This window comes from Mobula birostris, chromosome 7, assembly GCF_030028105.1.
Source record: "Mobula birostris isolate sMobBir1 chromosome 7, sMobBir1.hap1, whole genome shotgun sequence".
Lineage (NCBI taxonomy): Eukaryota > Metazoa > Chordata > Chondrichthyes > Myliobatiformes > Myliobatidae > Mobula > Mobula birostris.
The window spans coordinates 169313240-169339799 of record NC_092376.1 but is presented as its reverse complement, the minus strand read 5'-3'; the positions used below and the strand labels follow the sequence as shown (position 1 = coordinate 169339799).

Here is a 26560-nt window from a genome sequence, read left to right as displayed (position 1 = left end):
TAATCCTATTAACATGGTCATCCTCTTTTTATTCCTCAGTTCTACCCATAAAGCCTCACTAGATGTGCTCTGTAGTCTATCCTGACTAAGCACTGCCATGACATATTCTCTAACTATTAATGCCATCCATCCCCCTTTAATCTCTTTAATTCTTATCACGTCTAAAATAACGGCACCCCAGAACATTGAGCTGCCAGTCCTCCCCCTCCTACAACCAAGTCTCACTAATGGCTTCAATGTCATAATTCCATATTTTGATTAATGCCCTAAGCTCATCTGCTTTACCTACAATACTCCTTAAATTGACAGCTCAGAACATTAATCACACCATGCTCAACTATCTGATTCTAGACCTTGTATGTGGGCTTAACATCATCTATCTCCACAGCCACTCAACCACTCCACTACCTGGTCTGGCATTCTGGTTCCCATCCCCCTGCACTCTAGTTTTACAACCCTACCCTCCGCACAGCTCCAGTATACCTTCGTGCAAAGTTGATAGACATGAAGACACAAGGAACACAAATACATTCATTTAAAGTTTAATTTCTTCAAAATTTTACATACATTTTATTGCAACCCAGAGAGCACTCAGTCCTATGACTCCTAAAGGGGTAGGAGCCTTAAAGAAACAAATACTGTTCACATCTAATAATGCTTTTACCATATTACATTTGGTAAATTCTCATCAAAAGAAGCAAACACACCTCTAATATTGACGTGGGATCAAATCTTGAATTCAGATCAACCTCTGCATTCTGATTTTTTAAATTATTTTAACATATACTCCCTACCTCTGGAATAATCTGATTGAACAGCATGCAAACAAAATGTTTTTCTGCACCTTGGTACAGGTGTCAATAATAAACCAATCACCAACTCTGATGCTTGGTACTTCCTCATTTCCCTTTAATTTTCTCCTGTTCTTCTAGAGCAATCATTCTGTTGTAGTCAAGCCTTTGAACATTTTCTCTTTTTAAATTTCCCTTATAAATTCACTATTTTACATATATCGCATAGTAACTGACAGCACCACTCAAAATTATTACCTTGTAAAAGAAAAAAGAAAATGCATCATTCCTTTAGTGAGATGGTATTTTAGAAGTTTTATTTTTCCTCTTTAATTTCTCTCTTTCTTTTAAATAAAAAGGAAATTGCTTTCTCTCCAAGAAGTTAAATGGAAATTGCCTTGTTTACATTTAAACAGTGCCAATATGCGATTATTTTTTTTCCAGGGACTGACACTTGAGTATCCGGTTGCCTTTCAGCTTCTGCCTGTTGCCCTTTTCGGTTGGTATCCATGGAAATCTCGAAATAGCTCTGGCCTTTTATGTAGCGGCAACGCTGAACTGTGCAAATAGTTGATAATTCTTGGGCAGCTGTGCTATTTGTGTTTTCTACTTTGGAATAAGAGCCTCTTTGAAGGTAGGAATAATCTGCAGGTGATTCAACATTTTTGACAGTCGTAACAACGTAAATAGCACAGTATCCCAGAATGTACTGCATTCCCTTATCACTGACAACTTGTGCTTTTTTGTGCTCAAATGTTGCAATTTTGAAATATTTGTTGAGTCAATTGGAAAGTTACTACTAATGTTCAATATAGCTTGTATAACGGAGTTGCATTTTTACATAGCATCTTCAGAAATTGTGAAAAACATTTTCAAATTCAAAAAAAAATCATTCTTTACTTCCAAGAAATTTGTCTTTAGTTGAGGCTTGGTAAGCCTACTTCAGAACTATGTTAAATCAACGCAGGTTCCCATGAAAAACAGGTTACAGAATAGATCCAAGGGACAGATTTCAATTCCCAGAAATAAACAACTACAATATTTTTCTTTATATTCTGAACAGTTCACTCATATCACCATACACAAAATGTTGGATGAACTCAGCAGGTCAGGCAGAATCCTTGGAAATGAACGGTGGGCATTTCAAGCCAAGACCTTTTTTCAGGACTGGAAAGGAAGGGAGAAGACACCAGAATAAAGAAGTAGAGGGAGGGGAAGAAGGATAACTAGAAAGTGATAGGTGAGGCCAGGTGAGTGCGAAAGGTGAAGGATGGAGATGAAGGAATTTGATAGGAGAGAGGAGTGGTTAAAAAATCCCTCTCCTCCCCCTCCTTCTATTTACCAATCTGACCTGTAACATCTTCTCTCCTATTTATCACCTTCCATTGGTGCCCCTCCTCCTTCCCTTTCTCCTGTGTTCCATTCTCCTCTCCTATCAGATTCCTCCATCTCCAGTCCTTTACCTTTCCCACCCACCTGACTTCATCTATCACCTTCCAGCCATCCTTCTTCCCCTCCCCCTACCTTTTTATTTTGACATCTTCCACCTTCCTTTCCAGTCCTGAAGAAGGGTCTTGGCCCAAAACATTGACTGCTCATTTTCATGGCTACTGCTTGATCTGCAGAGTTCCTCCAGCATTTTGTTTACGTTGCTTTGGATTTCCAGCGTCTGCAGAATTTCTTGTGTTTATGAGTTTATTCATGTTACTTGTGCTATTTGTGCATAAATGACAACACGTTGATCATCCTTTGAATCACCAAAATTCTGAAAGAGAAGACAGAATAAACATTTGTAAAGGTAATTATCTTTAGACCTTTTTCATTAAAGAACAATTTATAAATTTGCAGCATCAAGTAAAAAAAAGTTCAAGATTTGATCAATAGGAATTGATTTACTTACAATTGATGATTTGTTACTGTCCTGCATGTCATGTCTGCTACCTGTGACAATTCCAAACACCACAATTAAAGATAATATTAGTTAATATCATTTATAAAATACAACTATCCATTTTGTGTTACGTTTGCCTTATATAGACAGTAGGTCAACAAAGGCACAAATTGACTTAGTTGCCATCTCTGAGAGTCAAATCCAAATTAACTATGGAATTTACACAGTGAAGCAAGTGAGCTAAGCTCTTTCATGAGTGGCATTATTCACTGATGGTTCTGTCATGAGTTGTTAGGTGTATATTTTTCAAGGGAATACAAAGATCAGTTAATTTTTAGGGAAATCAAAGTTCCCAGAATATTGATTATGGAAGATTTAGCAGAGATCATCATTCCTTCCTTAATTGCTTCCACTTATCATATCTTTATTGATCATATTCCAGTACCTGAAGCCCTTTGTTCTGTCCACTTATCACCTCCCAGCCTCTATCTCTACCTTCACCTTTCTCTCCTCCCAACTGGCTGCATTTGCTCATCAACTTCTCCTAGCAGTGACAGTGGTAAAGCACTGGTATTTTCTGATTAAGGAATCTCATGTTTGGGTAGAGAATGGGTTGCAGATGGTTGTCTCTCTGATTAGAGGACTATGACTAGTGGTGTGCTGTAGGGATCAGTGCTGGGTCTTTTTACTTTTTGCCCCTTACCTTACCTCCTTTCCCACCCATTGCCTCCCTCTAGTGTTCCTCCCCCCTTTTTGTTTCTTCCATGGCCTTCTGTCTCTTTCATCAATCAACTTCCCTCCTCTTTACTCCATCCCTCCCCCTCCAAGTTTCGCCTATCACCTGGTGTTTCTCTTTCCCCTCTCCCACCATTTAAATCCACTCCTCAGCTTTTTTTCTCCAATCTTGCCGAAGAGTTTCAAGTCAAAACATTCTGTACTTTTTTCCATAGATGCTGCCTGACCTGCTGAGTTCCTCCAGCATTTTGTGTGTGTTGCTCGGATTTTCAGCATCTGCAGAGTTTCTGGTGTTTATCATACCTACTAATCACTAATTGTGGTACAACATCATCTAACTTATCCTATATACAGTCTGTATTCAAATATAACGCCTTCATCACGCTTTTCAATTTTGCCCCAGTTAATTTGGTAATTGAGGTACTGTAATATTGCAGAATCACAGGGCACCTCCACACAGAAACAGGCCCTTCTGCCCAACTTGTCCATGACAAGCTGTTATTGTGCCTAGTCTCATTGACTTGCACCTGGATCATAAATCTCCAATACTCTCACAGGCAGGTTTGTTAGAGCTGTTGTGAAGGGTTTAAAGTATTTTGGCAGGGGGATAGAAAACGGATTGAAGGGACTCAGGACAGGAGAGGTAGTAAAAAGACAAAGATAGTGTGCAGTCAGATTATTGGGAAGGGCAGGCAGATGACAGGACAAAATTTCAGCCAGCAGAATGAATATCAATATATTAAGGATGCAAAATCAAAAAGGGTAGAAAATATAGTACTCAGAGTGTTCTATCTCAATGCATGGAGCACTGTATAAGAAATAAGGTGGATGATCTTGTTGCTCTTTTACAAGTTGTTAGGTATGATGTTGTAACCAACAATGAATCAAGGATAAAGAATGATTGCAGTTGGGAGCTAATTGTCCAAGGTTACATGTTATATCAAAAGGATAGGAAGGCAGGCAGAGGAGGTAGCGTGGCTCTGCTGGTAAAGAATGGCATCAAATCATTAGAAAGATGTGACATAGGATCAGAAGATGTTGAATCCTTGTGGATTGAGATAAGAAAATTCAAGAGTAAAAGGACCCTGATGGTAGTTATATACAGGCCTTCAAACAGTAGCTGGAATGTGGACTGCAGATTATAATGGAAAATAGAAAAGGCATGTCAAAATGGAAATGTTATGATAGTCATGGGAGATTTTAACATGCAGACAGACTGGGAAAATCAGGTTGGTAATTGATTTCAAGAGAATGAATTTGTTGAATGCCTACGAGATGGGTTTTTAGAGCAATTTGTCATTGAGCCTTATAGGGGATCAGCTATACTGGATTGGGTGTTATGTAATGAACCGGAGGTGATCAGGAAGCTTGAGGTGAAGGGACCCTTAGGAGACAGTGATCACAATATGATTGAGTTCAACTTGAAATTTCATAGGGAGAAAGTAAAGTTCAACATAGTAGTATTTCAGTGGAGTAAAGGAAATTACAGCGCTATGAGAGAGGAGCTGGCCGAATTAAGTTGGAAGGAGATGATTGCAAGGATGACAGCAGAGAAGAAAATGCTTGAGTTTTTGGGAAAAATGAGGGAGGTGCAGGACAGAAGTATTCCAAAAACAAAGAAATACTTAAATGGCAAAATAGTAAAACCATGGCTGACAAGGGAAGTCAAAGCTAATGTAAAAGTGAGAGGGCATAAAGCAAAGCAAAAATTAGCAGGAAGCTAGAGCTTTTAAAATCCAACAGAAAGCAATGGGAAGAATCATTATGAGAGAAAGTATGAAATATAGAAACGAACTAGCAAATAATACTGTATCAAGGTCAACAGAAAATAACCTTTCCAAGTATATAAAAAATTAAAGAGAGATGAGAGTAGATATAGGACGGCTAGAAAATGAGGCCAGAGAAATAATAACGGGGAGGACAAGAAGACGGCAGATGAGCTAATTAAGTATTTTGTAACAGTCCTCACTGTGGAAGACACTAGCAGTGTGCCAGGTGTTGAAGGTTGTGAGGGACAGAATTGAGTGCAGTTATTATTTCAAGGGAGAAGGTACTCAGAAAGCTAAAAGACATAAAGATACGTAAGTCAACCGGACCAGATGAACTACAGCATAAGGTTCTGAAAGACGTAACGGTATACACTGTGGAGGGATTAGTAATAATCTTCCAAAAGTCATGAGACTCTGGCGTGTTTCTGGAGGACTGGAAAATTGCAAATGTCATTTCACTCTTTAAGAAAGGAGGGAGACAGCACAAAGGAAATTATAGACCTGTTAGCCCGACCTTAGTGTTTGGGAAGACATTGGAATAAATTGTTAAGGATGAGGTTATTGAGTACTTGGTGACACATGACAAGATAAGACAAAGTCAGCATGGTTTCCTCAAGGGAAAATCTTGCCTCGCAAACCTGTTGGAATTCTTTGAGGAGATTACAAGTTGGACAGATAAAGGGGATGCAGTGGATGTTGTATATTTGGACTTTAAGAAGGCCTTTGACAAGGTGACAAACATGAGGCTGCTTACCAATTTAAGAGCCCATGGTATTACAGGAAAGTTTCTAACATAGTTAGAGCATTAGCTGACTGATAGGAGGCAGTGAGTAGGAACAAAAGGAACCTTTTCTGGTTGGCTGCCAATGACTAGTGTTCTTCTACAGGGGTTGACCACCATTTTTATGTTGTATATCAATGACTTAGATGATGGAATAAATGGCTTTGTTGCCAAGGTTTCAGAAGTTATGAAGATTGGTGAAGGGGTGGGTGGTGTTGAGAAAACAGGAAGGCTGCAGAAAGTCTTAGATAGATTAGGAGAATGGGCAAGAGAGTGACAAAAGAAATACAATGTTAGAAAATGCATGGTCATGCACTTTGGTAGAATAAATAAATGTGCAGACTATTTTCTAAATGGGGAGAAAATCCAAACATCTGAGAGGCAAAGGGACTTGGGAATCTTTGTGTTGAACTCCTGAAAGGTTAACTTGCAGGTCGAGTCGGTGGTGAGGAAGGAAAATGCACTGTTAGAATTCATTTCAAGAGGTCTAGAATACAAGAGGAAGGATGTGATGCTGAGGCTTTATAAGTCACTGGTGAGGCCTCACCTTGAGTATTGTGAACAGTTTTGGTCTCCTTACCTTAGAAAAGGTGTGTTGGCATTGAAGAGGGTTTAGAGGAGGGTCACAAGGATTATTCTAAGAATGGAAGGGTTATCATATGAGAAACATTTTATGACCCTAGGTCTGTATTCTATGGAATTTAGAAGGATGAGGGTGATCTCATTGAAACCTTTCAAATGTTGAAAGGCCTAGATAGTGTAAATATGGAAAGGACGTTTCCCGCCGTGGAGGAGTCTAAGACAAGAAGGCACATCGTCAGGAAGGAGGGTGTCAATTTAAAACAGAGAACACAGATAGATTTCTTTATCTAGAGGGTGGTGCATTGGTGGAATTTGTTTCCACAGGGAGCTCTGGAGGCCAGGTCATTGAGTGTACTTGTGGTGGAGATTGACAGGTTGTTGATTGGCCACAGCATCAAAGGTTATGGGGAGAAGGCTGGGCAGTGGGAAGAAAAGGATCAGCCATGATTGCATGGTGGAGCAGAGTCAATGGCCAGATGGCCTAGTCCTTCTCCTCTCTGTCTAATGGTCTATAACCCTACCATGCATGTACTTGTCCAAGCTTGTTGAAATTTTTCAGTTTGAAACCGTAAGTAGCACTTCTGCTGACAATTCAATCCACATTTACGCCACTCTCTGCATGGCGAAGTTCCCCTCAATTTCCCCTTTTATATTTAACCTTTCACCCTAAACCTTTGACCTCTATTTCTAGTATCACCCAAGGTCCATTCTGTACTCCTCATAATCTTGTATACCTCTATCTAATCTCCCCTTATTCTCCTACTCTCTGGGGAATAGAGTCCTAACCTCTTCAACTTTTCCTTAAGTCTTGTAAACATTCTTGTAAACTCTCCTGTGAAGATCCTTAATATTTTATCATGGTAAGGAAAGACAACTTCAGTTTACCTTTGTCATAGTCAATATCAATTTGAAGTGCTTGGTCTGCCTTTTATGCTTTCTTGTTACTTGTTTCAAGTTGTGCAATCTCAATGCAATTTCAAATAAGTTGGGGCCACGTGTACAGCTATGTTCCCTCTAAACTGTGCTCGTGTACGCGCGCACACACGTTTTTCAACCAGCGCACAAAGGAAATTAATGTGTGCACAAAGGTTAGTTACCTAAAATAATGTAGTAATTAATAATTATACTTATTGAAAATAATCTTTTGGCTAAATGTTTCTGTTAACTAGTTCGTCGGCTAAATACTGTCACAAGAAATTGATAAACGTCACATTCAAAGTAGCTTTACAGGTTTTAAGTGATGCTTTGATGAGATGGATGCACTGTGCAAGATTCTGCAAAAGAGTGGCCTGACATCGATTGATTCACTTCATTTTGCACGAGGCAAAATTAACAAGAAAGCAATATCTGGGAGACAATGTTTTGCGGAGTAACAAAGTTAAAATTTAGCTAAGCCAAGACGTGAAGAAAACGTCACAGTAGATACACGTCCACTGTTGACTTTTATAAATAGTTTTTGTGTTCATTTAGAAGAAAGGGTTCCTGAAGATGAGGTACAAGAATGGTCAGCTTTTGATTTCTCCACAATTGCAGATTGTGACTTCACATTTGGCGATGAACAAGTTAATGCCTTATGTCTAAAATATCATGATTTTCTAGCTGAAAATACTGTAATAGTTAGACAGTTTAATAATTTCCAATTTTCCATGCCAGAAAAATTAAATCCAAACCGATTTCAAACTTTGCTCAAATGGTGGCATTTGTACTTCAAAATGAACAGTTTTGCGACCTTGCACAGTTAATGGACATTGGGGGAACCTTTCTTGCGTCTAGTGCAGACTGTGAGCGAGGTTTTAGCCTCATGAATCAACTCAGAAACCAGTTGAGAAACTGTTTAGGTGAATGTCATTTGGATGTGTTAATGAAAATCAAAAGCTATCAATTTGATGGAAGTTCAATTAGCCTAGATAGAATTTACAAAGAATGGGTAAATGCCAAAGATGGGAGAGAGAAAAAATAACTGAGTGACTTAAATATGTAACACACATAAAAGTTGCTGGTGAACGCAGCAGGCCAGGCAGCATCTCTAGGAAGAGGTGCTGCCTGGCCTGCTGCGTTCACCAGCAACTTTTATGTGTGTTGCTTGAATTTCCAGCATCTGCAGAATTCCTGTTGTTTGCAGACTTAAATATGTATTTTATTTTGTTATTATTCTGTACAGTTTTAAGTCAAATATTTTGTAAACCTACATAAACTGTGCCATGTGTGCATTCAGTGCATACATACTTTTGTCACAGGAAAAAAAATTGCATAACATAAGATTTTTGAGCACACTGACTACTAAAAATTAGAGGGAACATTAGTGTACAGTACTTCTTTCAAATTCCATGTTGTGTTTCTATTTATGCATGCAAATAAGTGTACTTATTAAAAGGAAAATTAGTAAATGAGCTTTGCGATCACATGAGCATATAAACAGTGTCTTGGTTTAAGATTTTATCTGAAACGCAGCACTTTTAGCCATTATAACAGTTTCCTATATTTTATTATTCTTAAAGGGATTAAACCAATGATCGTCTAACTCAGAGAAACATGTGTAACTGATTGTGCCTGTGCTGCTAATTTCCTGATGAGGTACATAGTGAGAAGCTTTACAGCAGGGTCTTCTAAACTGTTCAAAGGAGACTAACAGCAATGAATTTTCTTGCCTAGCACTAACTGTCTGGAAAGATAAAGCAAAAATGAAAGAGAAACTTGAAAAAAAATGTTTTCATTACCTGATGTTTTATTCTTAAAGTTTATATCCCCATAATGAATAGCTTCCTCTGTGTCTGCAGAGACAAGTAATATAAAATTTACATAATGCATACATTGCACTTAAAATGTAAATGTTAATGTCAGACAAACAAACATTATTCATGCTTCTAAAAATAGAAAATCAAATAAATACTCAATCTGTAGTTGTGCTAACAGTTTAGTGAGGAGTTTTCACCCGTCTGCTCTGCTGGTTTCCCTCAATCAATACAATCATAGCATTAATTGAACAAAAGCAGGTCTCAGCTGAAAGGTAACACTTTTTCATATTTGTCTCTCTAACTGTTTTGTCAATGAAAAGAACACAATGAAGACCAAAGTGGGCTTGAAGCCTGATTTCTATTTTCAAAATTATACTATTGTCAAATGGGCTCTGCCTCCTTTACTTAACTAACTTAGAATAAGAAAAATGCAATTCATCGCATTTTCTTTTCCAGTATATTTCTCTTTACTCCCATCTCTGCAATATGTCATTATGCTATGTTTCTACAAACACCAAGAGTTTTCTGGCTTGTAACCCAATGTGCTTTATCTCTTCAGCCTGAATAATGATGGGAAGCTAAATAATTATGTGAAGTCTCAAAGACAAGTGTGCTCCTGACATCCACACTTACTCCTTCAGATATACTTTATTCATTTTCCCATCTACAAATGACTGGAGAATGTGAAATATCAAGATTGTGAAGTATGAATAATTTGTACTGTTGCAGAAGAGTAGCAGCAATTTGAGAATGTAAGGCAAAAGCAGACACCAAACAGATTTACAACAATCTGACCTTGGGAGAGTACAGGAACATCTGAAAGGCCATCTAATTCAGGCCTTTGGTGCAGGTGAAGGAACTGTCATGACTGAGGAAGTTTGCAGGAAGTCTCAAGAAACTTCAGAATAGAATTATCAGTGTCGACATTCAGTTGTCAATTATAAGTGTAAGATATTATTGTTTGGTAAAGAAAATTTTGAATGCAATTAAAAAATAATCAAAGGAGTCCAGGAACTAAATACGTAACTCACTAAAGGTAGGGTCACAACCTAATAAGGACAATGAAAATATTGTTGAGAGGAAGTGAACTTTCACCAAATGTTAGTTTGAACACATTCAGACATTGTGTTAGAAAAGCAAATGGAGAAGATACAAAATTTTGTAAGGATGATTTCAGAAATATGGGGTGATATTTTTAAGAAATGATGCAAAATACTGGAATGTGTAAATGAATAATAAGTAGTGAGAGGCCAATAACGATTTTTAACATTCTGTAAGGTTTTGCTTGGATAATGTACTTCTGAAAAAGATCAAAACTGGAGACTATTAGTATAACACATGATCATACAGCTTTACAAAATCAAACTTTACCTACGATTGTTCAGACTTCATGACAAATATATAGGGTTTCCAGTACGAAATGTGAAATTACCTACAGAAACTTCAGCTCTGTGAAATATGGCAGTCTTTATTTTAAAAATGCTGAGATACATGTGATGTAACCTGGGGTCATTTGGTGTTCAGGGTCTTTCAACATCAGACACTCTCACCTAGGCAACCTGGCCAGGGTTGATCAGGCCCTGGCTTGTTTCCCAGAAGCATTGGTCCACGAGTTACACCTCTTGATCCAGAGCCATCTTGACACTTCTTCAGCAGCCTCTGTTATGGTGCTAATGGTTCTTCTCTTTGCAGCCCCTGTATTGCCCAGGAGAGAGTAGGTTCTGCACAGCAAGCAGCCAGCAAAACCTCAACATTCCACCTCTATAAGCTTGCACTGTGTGATCCAGTCTGTCTCTCGCACTGCTCTACCTGCTGATGCTGGGTTGACTTTCATATGCTCAAAATCATCCTCAACCTCTCGCTGCTACGGACAGAAGTTACCACTTGCTTCAAAAAGGCAACAATCATACCAGTGCCTAAGAAGAATAACGTGAACTGCTTTAATGACTATTGCCCGGTAGCACTGACATCGACAGTGATGAAATGCTTTGAGAGGTTGGTTACGACTAGACGGAACTCCTGCCTCAGCAAAGGCCTGGACCCATTGAAATTTGCCTATCGCTATAATAGTTCAACGCAGAAGCAATCTCAATGGCTCTCCACAGGGCTTTAGACGACCCAGACAACACATACACCTATGTCAGGATGCTGTTCATCGACCAGAGCTAACATTTAATACCATCATTCCCACAATCCTGATTGGGAAATTGCAGAACCTTGGCCTCTGTACCTCCGTCTGCAATTGGATCCCTGACTTCCTAACTGGAAGACCACAGTCTGTGCAGATTGGTGATAACATATCCTCCTCGCTGATGATCAACACTAGTGCACCTCAGGGGTGTGTCATTAGCCCATTGCTCTACTCTCCGTATACACATGACTGTGTGGTTAAGCATAGCTCAAATACCATCTACAAATTTGCTGACGTTACAACCATTGTTGGTAGAAGCTCAGGAGGTGACAAGAGGGCGTACAGAAGTGAGATATGCCAACTAGTGGAGTGGTGCCACAGCAACAACCTGGCGCTCAACGTCAGTAAGACGAAAGAGCTGATTGTGGACTTCAGGAAGGGTAAGATGAAGGAGCACACACCAATCCTCATAGAGGGATCAGAAGTGGAGAGAGTGAGCAGCTTCAGGTTCCTTAATGTCAAGATCTCTGAGGATCTAAGCCAGTCCCAACATATCGATGTAGTTATAAAGAAGGCAAGACAGCGGCTATACTTTATTAGGAGTTTGAAGAGATTTGGCATGTTAACAAATACACTCAAAAACTCCTTTAGTTGTACCATGGAGAGCATTCTGACAGGCCACATCACTGTCTGGTATGGAGAGGCTACTAGACAGGACCGAAAGAAGCTGAAGAAGGTTATAAATCTAGTCAGCTCCATCTTGGGTACTAGTCTACAAAGTACCCAGGACATCTTCAAGGAGCGGTGTCTCAGAAAGGCAGCGTCCATTATTAATGACCTCCAGCACCCAGAGCATGCCCTTTTCTCACTGTTACCATCAGGTAGGAGGTGTAGAAGCCTGAAGGCACACACTCAGTGATTCTGGAACAGCTTTTTCCCTTCTGCCATCCGATTCCTAAATAGACATTGAAGGTTTGGACACTACCGCACTTTTTTTAATATACAGTATTTCTGGTTTTGCACACTCTTTTAAATCTATTAAATATACATAATTGATTTACTTTTTTATTATTTTGTTTTATTTTTTTTTCTCCCTGCTAGATTATGTATTGCTTTGAACTGCTGCTGCTAAGTTAACAGATTTCACGTCACATGCCGATGATAATAAACCTGATTCTGATTCTGAATCTGTTCTTCCCAAGGAAGTTTCGCTTCTGCCATGACCACCTGCTTCGAGGTTTCTGAAGGAATGACCATGTCTGGCCTCAGGAATGATGATGCATGAAGTCCAGGAACTGTAATCGCTTGCCAAGAACAACTTTGTTGCTAGTCAGACACAGTGGTGAGCAAGCAAAAAAAAAACTTGCATTGAGAGGTGTATAACTGGATTCATCTCCTTACCTTCTTGCTTTGACTTCATATCGACAGACATATATTCAGCAACATGACTGGTCTCAGTTGCAGGTGTCTGATCTGGAATATACACAATTTTTTCTAATTCAGATTAATTTTAAAACATTATCTCTAAATATATAGACGAAAAGTACTCAATGGCTATAAAAAGCAACAAGAATGAGTAGGGATGTGTCTCATCCATCAGAGAAAACTATCCTATGTAAAAGCAATACTCATTGTAGAGAGAATCTAGCTTCATCTGTGACATCTACCCAGTGGACACTTTATTCGGAATCTCCTGAATCCAATAAAATGGCCACTGAGTGCATGTTCATTGTCTTCTGCTGCTGTAGACCACCCACTTCAACTTCTGATTTATTGTTTATTCAGAGATGCTCCTCTGTACACCACCACCCTAATGTGTGGTTATTTGAGTTACTGTCAGCTTCCTGTCGTCTTGATCCACTCTGGCCATTCTCTTCTGATCTCTCTCATTGACAAGGCATTTTCAGAACTGCCACTCACGGGATTTTTTTTTGTTTTTCACAACATTTTCTATAAACTCTAGAGACCGGTGTGTGTGAACATCTCAGGAGATCAGTAATTTCTAAGATACTCAAACCACCCTGTCTGGCACCAACAATCATTTCACAGTCAAAGTTACTTAGATTGCATTTCCTCCCCATTCTAATGTTTGGTTTGAACAACAATTGAGCCCCTTGGCAACGTCTGCATGTTTTTATGCATTGAGTTTCTGACACATGATTGGTTGATTAGATATTTTCAATAATGAGCAGGTATATGTATGTACCTAATAGAATACCTCTGAGGACTTTCCTAATTACTTGCTGCATTGCATGCAAACTCTTTGTATTTAGCACTATAGGCCACTCGTATCCCTTTTTCTCACAAAATTTCATAGTATCACACCATCTAAATATTCTGCTCTCTAAGTAGCTAGTCTCTGTTTTCCTGTATTATACTCCATATGTCGGTTACATGGCTAATTACACCTAGGTCCCTGAGGAAAGTTGTTTCGCTTAGTTGTATACATATGTACGGTTGAATGACAATAAGCTTGACATTGAAGATCATTACCCATCACCAGCATCAAATTACCAACAAATTGAACATTCATCACATATACTATGTTCCGAACTTAGAGTGAAAGCGATTGTCCTAACTATCAGTAGAACCACAGCTACCATATTTCTCACCACAAATCAATACTAAAGACTCTCCATAACCCCCCCCCCCATACCAATGCTAGGTTTTAAAGCATGATCAATTACTTAAAAATATCACATGAGGCGATGACATGCAAACAATATTTAACAGGCTGCTGGCAAATGCATCTAAGATAAAATCCTCAATAGTAATTTTGTTTTGGATTTGCGCTTAAATTAAGATTTTTGTCATGCATCTCACCTTTTCTCCTGCACTTCTTCAAACACAGCACCAGTCCCAGGATAATGATGAGCAGAAGAACCAGACTTCCAATAATAACAATATTGGTGTAGTTAACTGGCAGAAGAGTAAGCACAAATTTCACCTTTAGATTATGCATGTACAGTAATTAAACACTTTTTAAAAGATCCCTGAAAGACCAAATGCTTTTCCGTTGGAGTCCTAATCCAAATTAACCAATCAGGAAGACAGCAGCATTACAAATGACTCTTCTGACAGAGATAGAGCAAAAAAATCACACAGGGATTTCATTCATGGTATCAACTCAAAGATTCCATCTGGCAGATATATAGCGTTGGCTGATCAATAAAGAATCTGATTCAGCTGTAACACTTTTTGCCATACAACAGTCAGAAACTCCATTTTATTAGCTGCCTCCTGTACCAAATAATGTAGGTACTGAGAGCATGCCTGTGATCTTCTGCTGCAGCAGCCCATCCACTAGCAGGTTCGACATGTTTTGTGCTCACGGATGCTTTTCTGCACACTACTGCTGTAATGTGTGTTTTTTTGAGTTACTGTCGCCTTCTTGTCAGCTTGAACCAGTCTGCCCATACTCTTCTGACCTCTCCCATTAACAAGGCATTTTCAGAACTGCTACTCACTGGATTTTTTTCTCCCTCAAACCGCTCTCTGCTAACTCTAGAGAGTATTGTGTGTGAAAATCATAGATCAGGTGTTTCTGAGATACTCAAACTACCCTGCATGGCACCAACAGTTATTCCATGATCAAAGTCACTTAAATTACATTTCTTCCCCGTTCAGATGTTTGATCTCAACAGCAAATGAACATTTGGCCTTGTCAATGATTTTATACATTGAATTCCTGCCGTAGGATTGGCTGATTAGATATTAGACGAGCAGGGGTACATAAAAAAGAGGACACTGAGTGTATATTGCTCATTGTCTCGAGCAGGGATTCCCAACCTCTGTTAATGGTAGAGGTCAATGGCATAAAAAAGTTGGGAACCCCTGTTCTAGACTGACACCGAAATAATTACTATTTCAGTGAAAACTAAACGATGTAGGGAAGATAATGCTTTTGTGTCATGTTATAAATTTCATGGATGATATAAAATTTACTACACAAGAGGGCATTGAGCCATTGTGTTTGTGTTTGTTGGAAAAAGGTCACCTATTTCACTTACGTTCCATCACTTGATTACAGCCTAAAAATGTACAGATCTATTTTCTAAAAAAATATTTTGCAGAATGTGGTGTCATTGCAAGGCCAAATCAGGACAGCATGCAATTTAAAGGGGAAACATGCTAGAGGAGCAGCTCACATGTACTCTAGTCATTCTTAGTGAGAAAGATGTTGGTGGTGGAGTCTGGCTGAATAAATGAGAGGAAAAAAAAGCTTGTCATTTAAATGGTGAGAGATTGCAGAGCTTTGAGAAACCGAGGAATCTGGAGATCTGGAGTTAACAAATGTTTCACACATCAAAGTTGCTGGTGAACACAGCAGGCCAGGCAGCATCCCTAGGAAGAGGTACAGTCGACGTTTCAGGCCGAGACCCTTCGTCGACTGCACCTCTTCCTAGAGATGCTGCCTGGCCTGCTGCGTTCACCAGCAACTTTGATGTGTGTTGCTTGAATTTCCAGCATCTGCAGAATTCCTGTTGTTTGCGTTAAGAAATGTTTCATTCACTGCAAAGAGAGTTGTACACAAAAGTAAGATCTTATACTTTATTGATCTTTTACTTCAATGATATTGAGTAGTGGAATGGTAGCATTATGGTTAGCTCAATGGTTTAATATTCAGGCGACCAGGTCCTATTCCCACTGCTGCATGTAGGGAGTTTGTAGGTTCTCTCCGTTACCATGTAGGTTTTCCTACCACAGTCCAAAGGAATAAACAGTTTATTGTAATGTTCCCTGAATGAGAATGTCATATTCTTTTAATGAGAAGAGATTATTCAGCCCTTGCAGCAACTCCATGGTAGCTAGTGATCTGGGGTTGGTCATGCAGAAACACACAGATGAAGAACCCTAGTAACATATATTATGTTTTCTCAGAACACATGGCTTTGAATGAATTTTCAGGGACAGATGTCTCAAGGAATATGGAACTCATTGAAATAGACCTATGGGATAATAAAGGGGAGAAGGCCCTTGTTTTCATGGCAATTAATGGGTGTAGAAATACATATACAGTGCCTTGTAACAGTATATAATCCACCACCTTTTGTCAGTATTAAAACCAGGGGATTTTGATCAATTTAACTGAGAAATCTTTATCTGTGAATAACATGCTCCTTTTTTTCAGAGTAGAGCCCAAACAACAGTTAAAATTTAAAACGTGAAAAACTGCAAATTGAAAACTGGAATGTCAGAAGTAAAAAAGTATTTATTCCCCTTTGCTCAGTACCACCTCTCGCAGCTATTACGGACAGTAGTCTTTTTGGATAAATCTCTATTAGTTTTGCACAATATGATGGAGTAAGATTTGCCCATTCCTCTTTGCAAAATTGCTTAAGCTACTCCAGGTCAGTTGGAGAGCAGTGGTGGACAGCAATCTTGAGGTGTTGCCGGAGATGTTCGATCGAGTTAAAGTCAGGACTCTGACCAGGCTGCTCAAGGACATAAATTTTCTTCATTTGAAACCACTTCATGGTTGCTCTGGCAGTGTGCGATGGGTCATTGTCCAGCTGAAGGATGAACTTCCTCTCCAGTTTAAGCTTTCTGGCAGAGACTAGCAGGTGTTTATCCAGGATCTGTCTGCATTCCACAGCATTCATTTTCTCATCAATCCTGACCAGATTTCCAGTCCCTGCTGCTGAAAAGCATCCCCAGAGCATGATGCTAACTCCATTATACGTCACAGTAGGGTGGTGTTCCCTGGCTGGTGTGCAGTATCAGATTTAGGCCACATATACCACTTTGTGTTGAATCTCAGCTGACCACAAGAGCTTCTTCCACATCTTAACAGTATCGTCTGTGTGATACTTTGCAAAGTCTTTATGGGAAAGGATATTGTATTACTTTTCGCCAGGGCTTCTTCCTTAGTCCTCTTCCATAAATAGAGATTTTTGTGCAAGGCCTCAGATTGTGGAGCCATGAACTTCATCTACAGTTCAGCCACAGACCACTGCAGCTCACTCAGAATGACATTGACATCACAGTAGCCTCTCTTACAAGTGGCATTCTTCTCTGGCAACGTTGATCAGAGGGTCAGCTTGACCTACGCAGTGTGGCTGTGGTTTCATAATGGACCATTCTGAGCTCCATGGTATGTTCAGAGCCTTTGAGGTGGCCTTCCCCAGACTTGTGCTTCTCTAATATCATTTCCTTGACTTGTCTGGAATGTGTTTATGCCTTTATTTTGTTTTGGTCTGTTGAAAATATGCCATATTATTGGACTTTATAGAGAGAGGGGGGAGTTTATTCTTCTGAACCAGCATCTCTTTTCTAAGATGAGGGGCCCAAAGCTATTCACAATACTCAAGGTGAGGCCTCACCAGTGCCTTATAAAGCCTCCGCATCACATTCTTGCTCTTGTATTCAAGCCCTCTTGAAATGAATGCTAACATGACATTTACCTTCCTCACCACCGACTCAACCTGCAAGTTAATTTTCAGGATGTTCTGCACAAGGATTCCCAAGTCCCTCTGCATCACAGCTTCTTGGATTTTCTCCCCATTTAGAAAATAGTCCCCAGTACCCTATCCTACCTCACCTGCCCATTAACATGTCCTGTCAATACTCCCATCAGTCATCGATAAAAATTGTCACTTACAGAGGCAAATCAGCCTTTCGACCTGCATACCACTGTGATGCTGAAACTCCTCACAGTCACAGGGAGAACTTTAGGATTGATCTAGGCTTGCTGGTGTTCTGTGACAGCCTCACCACATACAGGCACTGAACACCCATTCAAAACAGAATAGTAACTGAGTTTGTATTCCAGAACATCCATTGGATGTGAATGTGAATCCTCAGACTGATAATCCGCTTCTACAAGCTAGCTAATTTTGACGTTGCAATGCTAGAATACTCCAATTAATTCCATTGAAATAAATTCTGATACTGTCACGCATATACAAAGCTGCATTTAATACCAACTAGCGTACTGTGCAAAAGTCTGAGGCACATGTATATAGCTGGGGTGCCAAAGACTTTAGTTTCGCACTGTAGTAATTTATGCACTGCACTGTACTGCTGCAAAAAAAAAATACATATTTCATGAGGAATGTGAGTAAAGATGAATCAGATTCTGATATGGGTCTCTGTTGTGGACCAAGAATGGGAAATCATGCTTGAGAAAAGATGCAGGGAGAGGGGAAGGAGCATGAAGCACCAGAGAAACATTCTATAATGATCAAGAAACCCAAGTGTTTAGAATCACATGTTCTTGCCTGGTGTCTCAGGCCTTGGTGTGTCTGCACCCACATCTCCCCCCGCCTCAGCACTCCTTCTCTGGCACCTGTCCCACACTCCTCCTGCTGTGTTCCACCTTGTCCAATCCCAAAATCCTTTACTCCCTGTCACAATGTTAAACTTCCTCTCCTCTCCACATTGTGCAAAAGTCTTAGACATCCGAGATATATATATATATATATATATATTTATGGCTGAAGACTTTTGCGCCGTACTGTAATTCTGATCATCACCTCCCTGGGATCTCCCACGCAGCATGGAAGTAGACGGTCACTGCTGGCAGAAAGAACCAAGCCTCATCATGAAACTCAATACATTGGGAAAAACATGAGACACTTACCTCTGACTTCCAGATTGTATGGTACTGAAAGTTGGAGCTTTTCTTGATCAAACACACCACATATCCATTTCCCTCTGCCTCTGTCAGCTTTCCGTATGATCAGACTCAGTGATTTCTCTTCCCCAGTCAGTGTTTTGTCTCCAACAGTTTCACCGTCTCCGTTGATCCAAACCAGTCTGGTTGATGCAGTGATGTCAGACACAGAGCAGCTCAGGGTAACGGTGTCTCCCTCAGTCACTGTATCAGACGGTTCAGCTGTGACTGTGGAAACAAGAAAAACATTACTGGTCTCCTTAAAAACAGGAGCGACATTCTGCACAAAAGCAAAATGCTGTGGTTTTGGGAGATCTGTAGTCACACATGCTGTCTCCTACCTTTAACTGTGATTAGTCTGATATTTATAGATACACTTGTTTCCAGAGTGCACTTGTATTCTCCTGCATCTTCAAACACCACAGGAAAAACCCTCATACTGAAATTCCAGCCGTTAAAAGGTGTCTCTGAGAACATCAGTCGATTCACAAAGTGGCTGTCACTGACATTCACGGGCTGAGATCTCAATGCTGTTGCAATTGTTTTCCTCAGACTTTGATGAAGATGTGACTCCCAAGTCCAGGCAGCACTGTTGTAATCATTTTTACCGTAACAGAGGAGGTGGAATTCACTGTGATTCGTAGCTGAGCGATATAGTGTGTAACGTTTATTATGTCCACCTGCATGAAAGAGAGGAGAACTCATTAAAATGTTACAATGCCATTCGGGAGCGAGTGGTGAGAAGCCTCCATCAAACCATCAGCCATAGACGCAACATTAGGCCATTCAGCCCATCCAGTCTCCTCCATCACTACATCATGGCTGATTTATTATCCCTCTCAAATCCATTCTTCTGTCTTCTCCTGTTAACCTTTGATGCCCTGAGTAATTATGAACGTATCAATCACCACTTTAAATTAATTCGACAGATTCACAAACCTCTGGCTAAAAAGGTTCCTCTTCATCTCTGTCCTAAATGGATGACCCTCTATTCTGAGGTTGTGCCTTCTGTGTCTTGACTTGACAAATCGGAAACATCCTCTCCACAGCCACTCTGTTACAATGTTCGATATGTTCCAATGAAAACTCCCTCATTTTTCTAAACTCCAGAGGGGACAGGCTTCGGGCCATCAAATACTCCACATTCTTAACCCTTTCATTCCCAGAGTCATTCTCATGACACCCCTCTGGACCCTCTCCAAAGCCAGAACATTCTTTCTGAGATTAGAGGCCCAAAGCTGCTCACCATTCTCCAAGTCCAGTCTGAATAATGTTTATAAAGCCTTGACATCCTTGCTTTTATATCCTACTCCTCTCAAAATGAGCCTGATTCTGGCCGCTGAAGCCAGAATCACATCAAATACGATAAAGACTTGGTGGGAAGGGTCAGTGAGAGAGAGAATGGTTTGTTGTTCAGTGTTGCTGTGTGAACCGGAACCCAGTGCTTAGTGTGAGTAGGAAGTACTGGTGGTTGTCATGTGGACTCTTGCTTCTTGTAACACTTTGGCATGAGTAACACTTTAATATCTACCACTAAAGTTGAAGAATTACAGTACTGAACCGTGATTATGATTGGTTTTAATCTCAGGGCAGGAGAATGTAGCGCTAACGTTTTGAATGACCTGCTGGAATGATCGGTATGATCCGATTATAACTAATGTACTTTAAAGACTGGTAATGATGTAAACTGAAATTGTTCCCATCGCAGATTTGCTTCTCCTGATCTATGTTTTATTTTCCTCAATGTCCTCTAATTCCCAGATCTCAGTCATCGGGTTAAACGACGGGGAAGCAGAGCCTTCGCTTCAACTCTTCCACGCCGAGCAAGATGTTACACTAATGGGACGAGCTTAGATCGGCATGGACCAATTGTGTTGAAATGCCTGTTTCCATGCTGTACGACTCCGTAGTTTACAGACTGCCAATGTCTCCTCCCTCATAATGTTGATATGCATCAGGATATCACTGTCTTCTGGCCTGAATTCACTAATTTCCATGTCCTCTGCATGGTAAATACTGATGAGTATCCATACAGACCTGGCCATGAATGCTTCCTGTACTATTTTTAACAACCTTGTACCAGACAGGTATATCCCAGCCCAATACCTACAATGAGGTAACAGCACTTACGTGTGTATACAGTAAAATCTGCTTTGCTTGTGAGAACAATGTTTCCGTTTTCCCGCACTTCACACTGATACAACTTCCCATCCTCCACTGTAACATCTGGGACCATCAGATAGACGGTGTTATTCAGGCGGATCTGATCGGTGTTTCTCCTGTTCTGCTGGGATGAGCCCACTGGTTTCCAGTGGAGACTGACGGTATCTGGGAGTCTGGAGATGGTACAGCTGAGGGTGACGTCACTGCCTTCCACAAGCCTCTGTGGTCTCATCTCAACTGTGAGAAATACAAACATAAGACAAAATGACACAGAAGTAGAATTAGACAATTCTGCCATTTGTGTCTGTTCTGCCATTTGATTTTCTTTCTCAACCCCTTTCTCCTGCCTTTTCCTTGTAACCTTCCACACCTTTATGAATCAAGAACCTCTTCACCTCTGCTTTAAATCAATCCAATGACTTGAACTCCACAACCACCTGTGGGAATGAATTCCATAGAATTTGCACCCTCTGGCTAAAGAAATTCCTCCTCATCTCTGTCCTACGGGACATTCTTGTAGTCTGAGGCTGTGCCTTCTGGTTCTAGACTCTCCCACTATTGTAAACATTACCTGCACATCCAATCTATCTGGGCCTTTCAATATTTGGTGGGTGTATTGAATGAGTGGAGTGAGTAGTAACAGGTCCAATAAATAGGTTCAAACTGACCTCGGTGTGACTGTGATCAGTACTCGTGTCTTGCTACAGGACAGAGAGAGTGTTGGGTGTCTGACACAGAATAACACAGTGGGCACACAAACTCTCAGTCTGGTTATACCAAATTCAGTGAGACAGAGCAGAGGGAAAGAACTCTTTACCACACCTCCCTCCTGAACCTGACGGAATGTCAGGGTTCAGCTTAGGGTCACATAGTTTGGACACTATCTGTGGATGCCAACCACGGGGTGGTGTCTTGGCACAGAGGCTAGTGCTGCTGTCTCACAGCTCCAGTGACCTTGGATCAATCTTGAGCTATGTTGCTATCCAGAAATGGTACCTTCTCCCTGAAATCCTGTGGCTTCCATTCAGGTGATCTTGCCGTATCCCAAACACATACGGCTCAGTCGGTTGTTTGGGGATGGACCAATCTAGTCTGACTCTATCTTTGGATTGCTGGCACACTTCATTAAGACCCTGCCCCATCATGTACAATGATACAGTGTGCATAAAGCCATTATCAAAAGTGGTGGCAGGCCCAGAAATTATTTAAATCATGAAGAAAAACAACTTTTCACACTTTTCAAATCTTTGTCCCACTTACTTTTGATCCCAAAAATTTCATATTGCTTCAGGATTTCATAACTCGGTTCTGTTTGCGCCAGGATGATAGATCCTGCAAATTTCAATGTGGGAGCCCAAATTATCAAGTCAACAGTATCAGTGTTAGTCTCCAAATCACGAAAGATGCGACGGAATGAGAAGTTTGCTTCCAGTCGTGGGGTCCACCCTCTTGATCCATCTTTAGAAAATGTCACAAGTCGCTGGGTGACCTGTGTGAAGCTTGATCTCCAATCCCAGACTACAGGGCCATTTCCAGGATTGTCTGGTCCTGTTAAAATAATGTTATCTGTCTTATCGAAAATATAAAAATGATTGGGATTTTCTGTAAAAAAAGAGAAACAATTAAAGTGCTTTAGTATGAAATCACAGATGTTTAATTCTACTTCATTCAGTATTAGTGTTCCATTGGTGCAGAATTACTTTTTTATCAGTTGATCACAACATAACCACAAACACAATAAAATGGTAAGTTGGTTCGTACAAGGTACATGAAAATCTTTGCTAACCTGCCCTCCACACAGTTCGTTTAATCTCTTCAGCACGTTGAGGCAGTACATGGGAAAACAATTACAGAATGCAGAATAAACTGTTACAGATACCGAGAAAGTGTAGTGTAATACACTACAATGCCATGATGAAGTGGATTGTGAGATCAAGAATCTATCTTATTGTACAAGAGATCCACTGAATTGTCCACTAACAGCAGAACAGAGCTTTCATTGAAAAGGGATGATACAGAAATTTTATAGGGAGGGCAATCATCCGTAGTTTGCAGGAGACAGGTAACTAGGTGACTGTCAGGAGAAGGAGGGGAAATACACAGTCAGTGCAGAGTACACCTGTGGCCATTCCCCTCGATAATAAGTGTATAACTTTACATACTTACTATTGAGGGGAATGACCTACCAGAAGGAGCCATAGTGACCGGGTCTTTCTCACTGAGTCTGTTGCTGTGGTTCAGAAGAGCAGAGAGGTGTAGAGGAGATTTTTTCAACAGAGGAACACAAACGAGGTTCTGTAGGCCAGTAGGGACACCCGGATGGTATATTGCTTCTCTGGTGCTGGGATCAGGGATGTCTTCGATCATGTCCGTGGTGTTCTAAGGCAGGGGTCCCCAACCTTTTTTGCACTGCAGACCGTTTTAATATTGACAATATTCTTGCGAACCGGCCGACGTGGGGTGGGGGGCGGGGTATGGTTGCCAACGGCCAAGAGTAGCAGTCACATACGTTGTGTTTATCCAGAAAAGACTACAATGACCATGGAGCCTTGCGCGGGAACCAGTGCGCATGCGTGACTTGCGCACGCATGCACGTGTAGATTTTTTTTATCTGCAAATCGTTTTTGGCAATTCTGTTCAGGGGGGGAGGCGGTGTTAATCATGACCAGAATATAGGTGATAAGTGGCTAATACACTAAATTTCGTTTCTAAAAAGGTTTATGTAACGAATTTAATATTAAACACACAGCGCATATTTTCCTCGCATGAATATAGCAATAAGTCAATTATCAGGGGAGCTTGAAGTAAGTGTTGATCGAACTTCCAGTAGAAGTGGTAGAGGCAGTTTCGATATTATCATTTAAAGAAAAATGGGATAGGTATATGGACAGGAAAGGAATGGAGGGTTAAGGGCTGAGTGCAGGTCGGTGGGACTAGGTGAGAGTAGTGTTCGACATGGACTAAAAAGGCAGAGATCGCCTGTTTCCGTGCTGTAATTGTTATATGGTTATAGAAGTCACTCATAATCAATAGCATCATAACATTTTAAGTAACGTTTGGATATTAAGCACACAGCGCATATTTTCCTCATAGGAACGTATAAAATCATTGCAACGCACCAATATCGCTGAATCAGTGGGAGCCCTGGGCTGAATACTTGTTTTCCTGCAACAAGACAGTCCTATCGTGGGGTGATGGGAGACAGCAATACTCGAATGGGTTCCTTATGTCCAGTCTATTCTGCCATTTAGTTTTCGTTACATTCATTGCAGAGATATATTGGAAATGGAAGCAACGTTTTCGGTGCTTCCATGGCTATCTCAGGATATTTGGCCTTGACTTTGATCCAGAATGCCAGCAGAGATGTTACGTCAAACATACTTTTCAGCCCGCTGTCATTTGCAAGCTCGAGGAGTTGATCTCCTTCCCGCGCTGACATGGATGACGCACCGGTAATGACCTCGCGTGCGTTCAAGCTCAACAGTGGGCGTGACAGGGAATGAAGAAAGGTGCAGCTGACTCCTATCGCCAAATCATATCGTTTCCTCGCGGCCCGGTAGCACATGCCTTGCAGCCCGATACCGGTCCGCGGCCCGGTGGTTGGGGACCGCTGTTCTAAAGGGCAGGGGTGAAGCGTTGTTCATACTGCTCGTCTACAGGGGTCAGTATTACCGTGGACAGGAGGGTAAAAGAATTGCCAATGGATATATTGGGGTCAAGTCTGTGTTTGTTTTCCCTTTGGAGGGGTTTCCTAATGTGATAGTGAGCTGTACATTCTCGCATATCAGACTCACCCACATGGGCATACTGATATCAAGAAGGTGATGTTGAGACTTCTGAAAAATAATAGGGCAGATAAGTCCTCAGGGCCTTATGGGTTCCATCCATCATTGTGGAGAGATATAAGGGATCAGATTGCCGGCCGAGATCTTAGTATTCTCCGTAATCAAGGCCGGATTCCAAAAAACTTAGGAAGAGCCAATGGTGTTCAGTTGCTTAGATGGGCAACAGGGACACACGTTGGTTAAAGTAGTGGGTGACAGATGACAAAACTCTTCAAAAATGAAGCTGTTCTGCACAATTCACAAACACCATCATTGAGTTGTGTTCACTTCAAGAGATGGTGTCTGATGTAATGACATCAGTGAAAGGTGACTGTGTTTGGTTTGTTCATAATGATAGTAAAATGCTGCAGCTTTAAAATAAACACGTAAAATGTCTCTTGCCTGTTTTATGTGTAAAATCCTACATTGGTGATCCCACTGCTCTCGGACGATTCCAGACAAGGTCATGTTGACCGATACGGTCACTTTGAAGCTGCCAGTGTTTTGTGAGCAGTAGACGGCCACCTGATTTGAAAGGGTGCAAGCCCAGTTCATGTTGTGAGAAATCACCGCTGACGATACCAAACTTTATAACATTATAGCATCACTAAGTTGTTCTACTGCAGCCAGAGTGGTGAGTTTATTAGTAGACTTGCCTGCACGTGATAAATATGTCACACTGAAAACTCACCTATTACAGACTTTTGGACTGTCTGAGTCGGAGGTACGTTGTTCCTCCTCCTTTCCCTGTCTCAATAAGACCTGTCAGCACAGCCTCCAATAGACTCATTCCTGTGGCTCTGAAACACATGTCACCGGGTCGATGTTTTTACCATTCACGCTTTGGCACAAACGCCAAGGAGAGCTGACCGCCATGCAGCTTTGACAGTGCCAGCACATCGGGACATCGGAGGTCTGTCAACACCGTAGGTTCCAGCTGCCAGGGTGGAATATTGTTCATTACAAACACCCTACCAGAACGACGCTTCCTGTGCGACAGGGCCGCTTCAGTAAGTGTGCTGCCAGTGTCATGCATAGGGCAGAGAGTGGCTGATCCTCAATGGAGACTGCCAACAGCAGCAGGGTCCGGACTTGTGGGACACGACATATGACACTCTGTTTCAGTGGATGGTGCTACATATGGGACTTTGTCTTGGCTAAAGTTGCTAGATATCTGCTCAGTGCAGATACCTTCTATGTCAAATGACTGTTCGGAGATCTATAGAACTGGTGGTTCGTGGACACAAAGGACTTTTGGTTGTTACCCCGTACCCCCAGTAAGTTCCACCAGCACACTTCCACAACTGGCCCGTCCGTGTAGACTGGACTCAGGAAAGCTGGCCAGCACAAAAGCTGAGTTTGCAAACATGGAAATGCTTCGCTTTGTTTTCAGGTTGAATAGCCCTTGGGCTTCACCACCACTCCCCAACATGGTCGCTAAGTCCAATGATGGTTGCTGTCCATGCAGTGATTACCTCCTCCTTAATGAGGCCACAACCCCGATTATTACCCAGACCCACATACTCAAGAGTTTTCAGCAAGT

General features: G+C 41.0%; 1 protein-coding gene across 2 annotated transcripts in view; it reads right to left on the bottom strand.

Moving 5' to 3' along the window:
- Positions 1 to 2354: 2354 nt before the first annotated feature.
- Positions 2355 to 26560, bottom strand: part of LOC140200883 (uncharacterized) — a 42258-nt gene continuing 18052 nt past the window's right edge. The window contains exons 1-10 of one of the 2 annotated variants that reach the window (XM_072264520.1): positions 23413 to 23619; positions 22454 to 22795; positions 21161 to 21430; positions 19372 to 19710; positions 18998 to 19258; positions 14239 to 14334; positions 12817 to 12888; positions 9267 to 9320; positions 2692 to 2732; positions 2355 to 2556 (exon numbers count right to left, since the gene is read on the bottom strand). In XM_072264520.1, the coding sequence (XP_072120621.1) occupies positions 2491 to 2556; positions 2692 to 2732; positions 9267 to 9320; positions 12817 to 12888; positions 14239 to 14334; positions 18998 to 19258; positions 19372 to 19710; positions 21161 to 21430; positions 22454 to 22795; positions 23413 to 23560 (1689 nt within the window). In that variant the 5' untranslated portion in view covers positions 23561 to 23619 and the 3' untranslated portion in view covers positions 2355 to 2490. Of the gene's footprint in view, positions 2557 to 2691; positions 2733 to 9266; positions 9321 to 12816; positions 12889 to 14238; positions 14335 to 18997; positions 19259 to 19371; positions 19711 to 21160; positions 21431 to 22453; positions 22796 to 23412; positions 23620 to 26560 lie in introns of those variants that run through there. The other variant, XM_072264521.1, reaches the window with a different exon arrangement.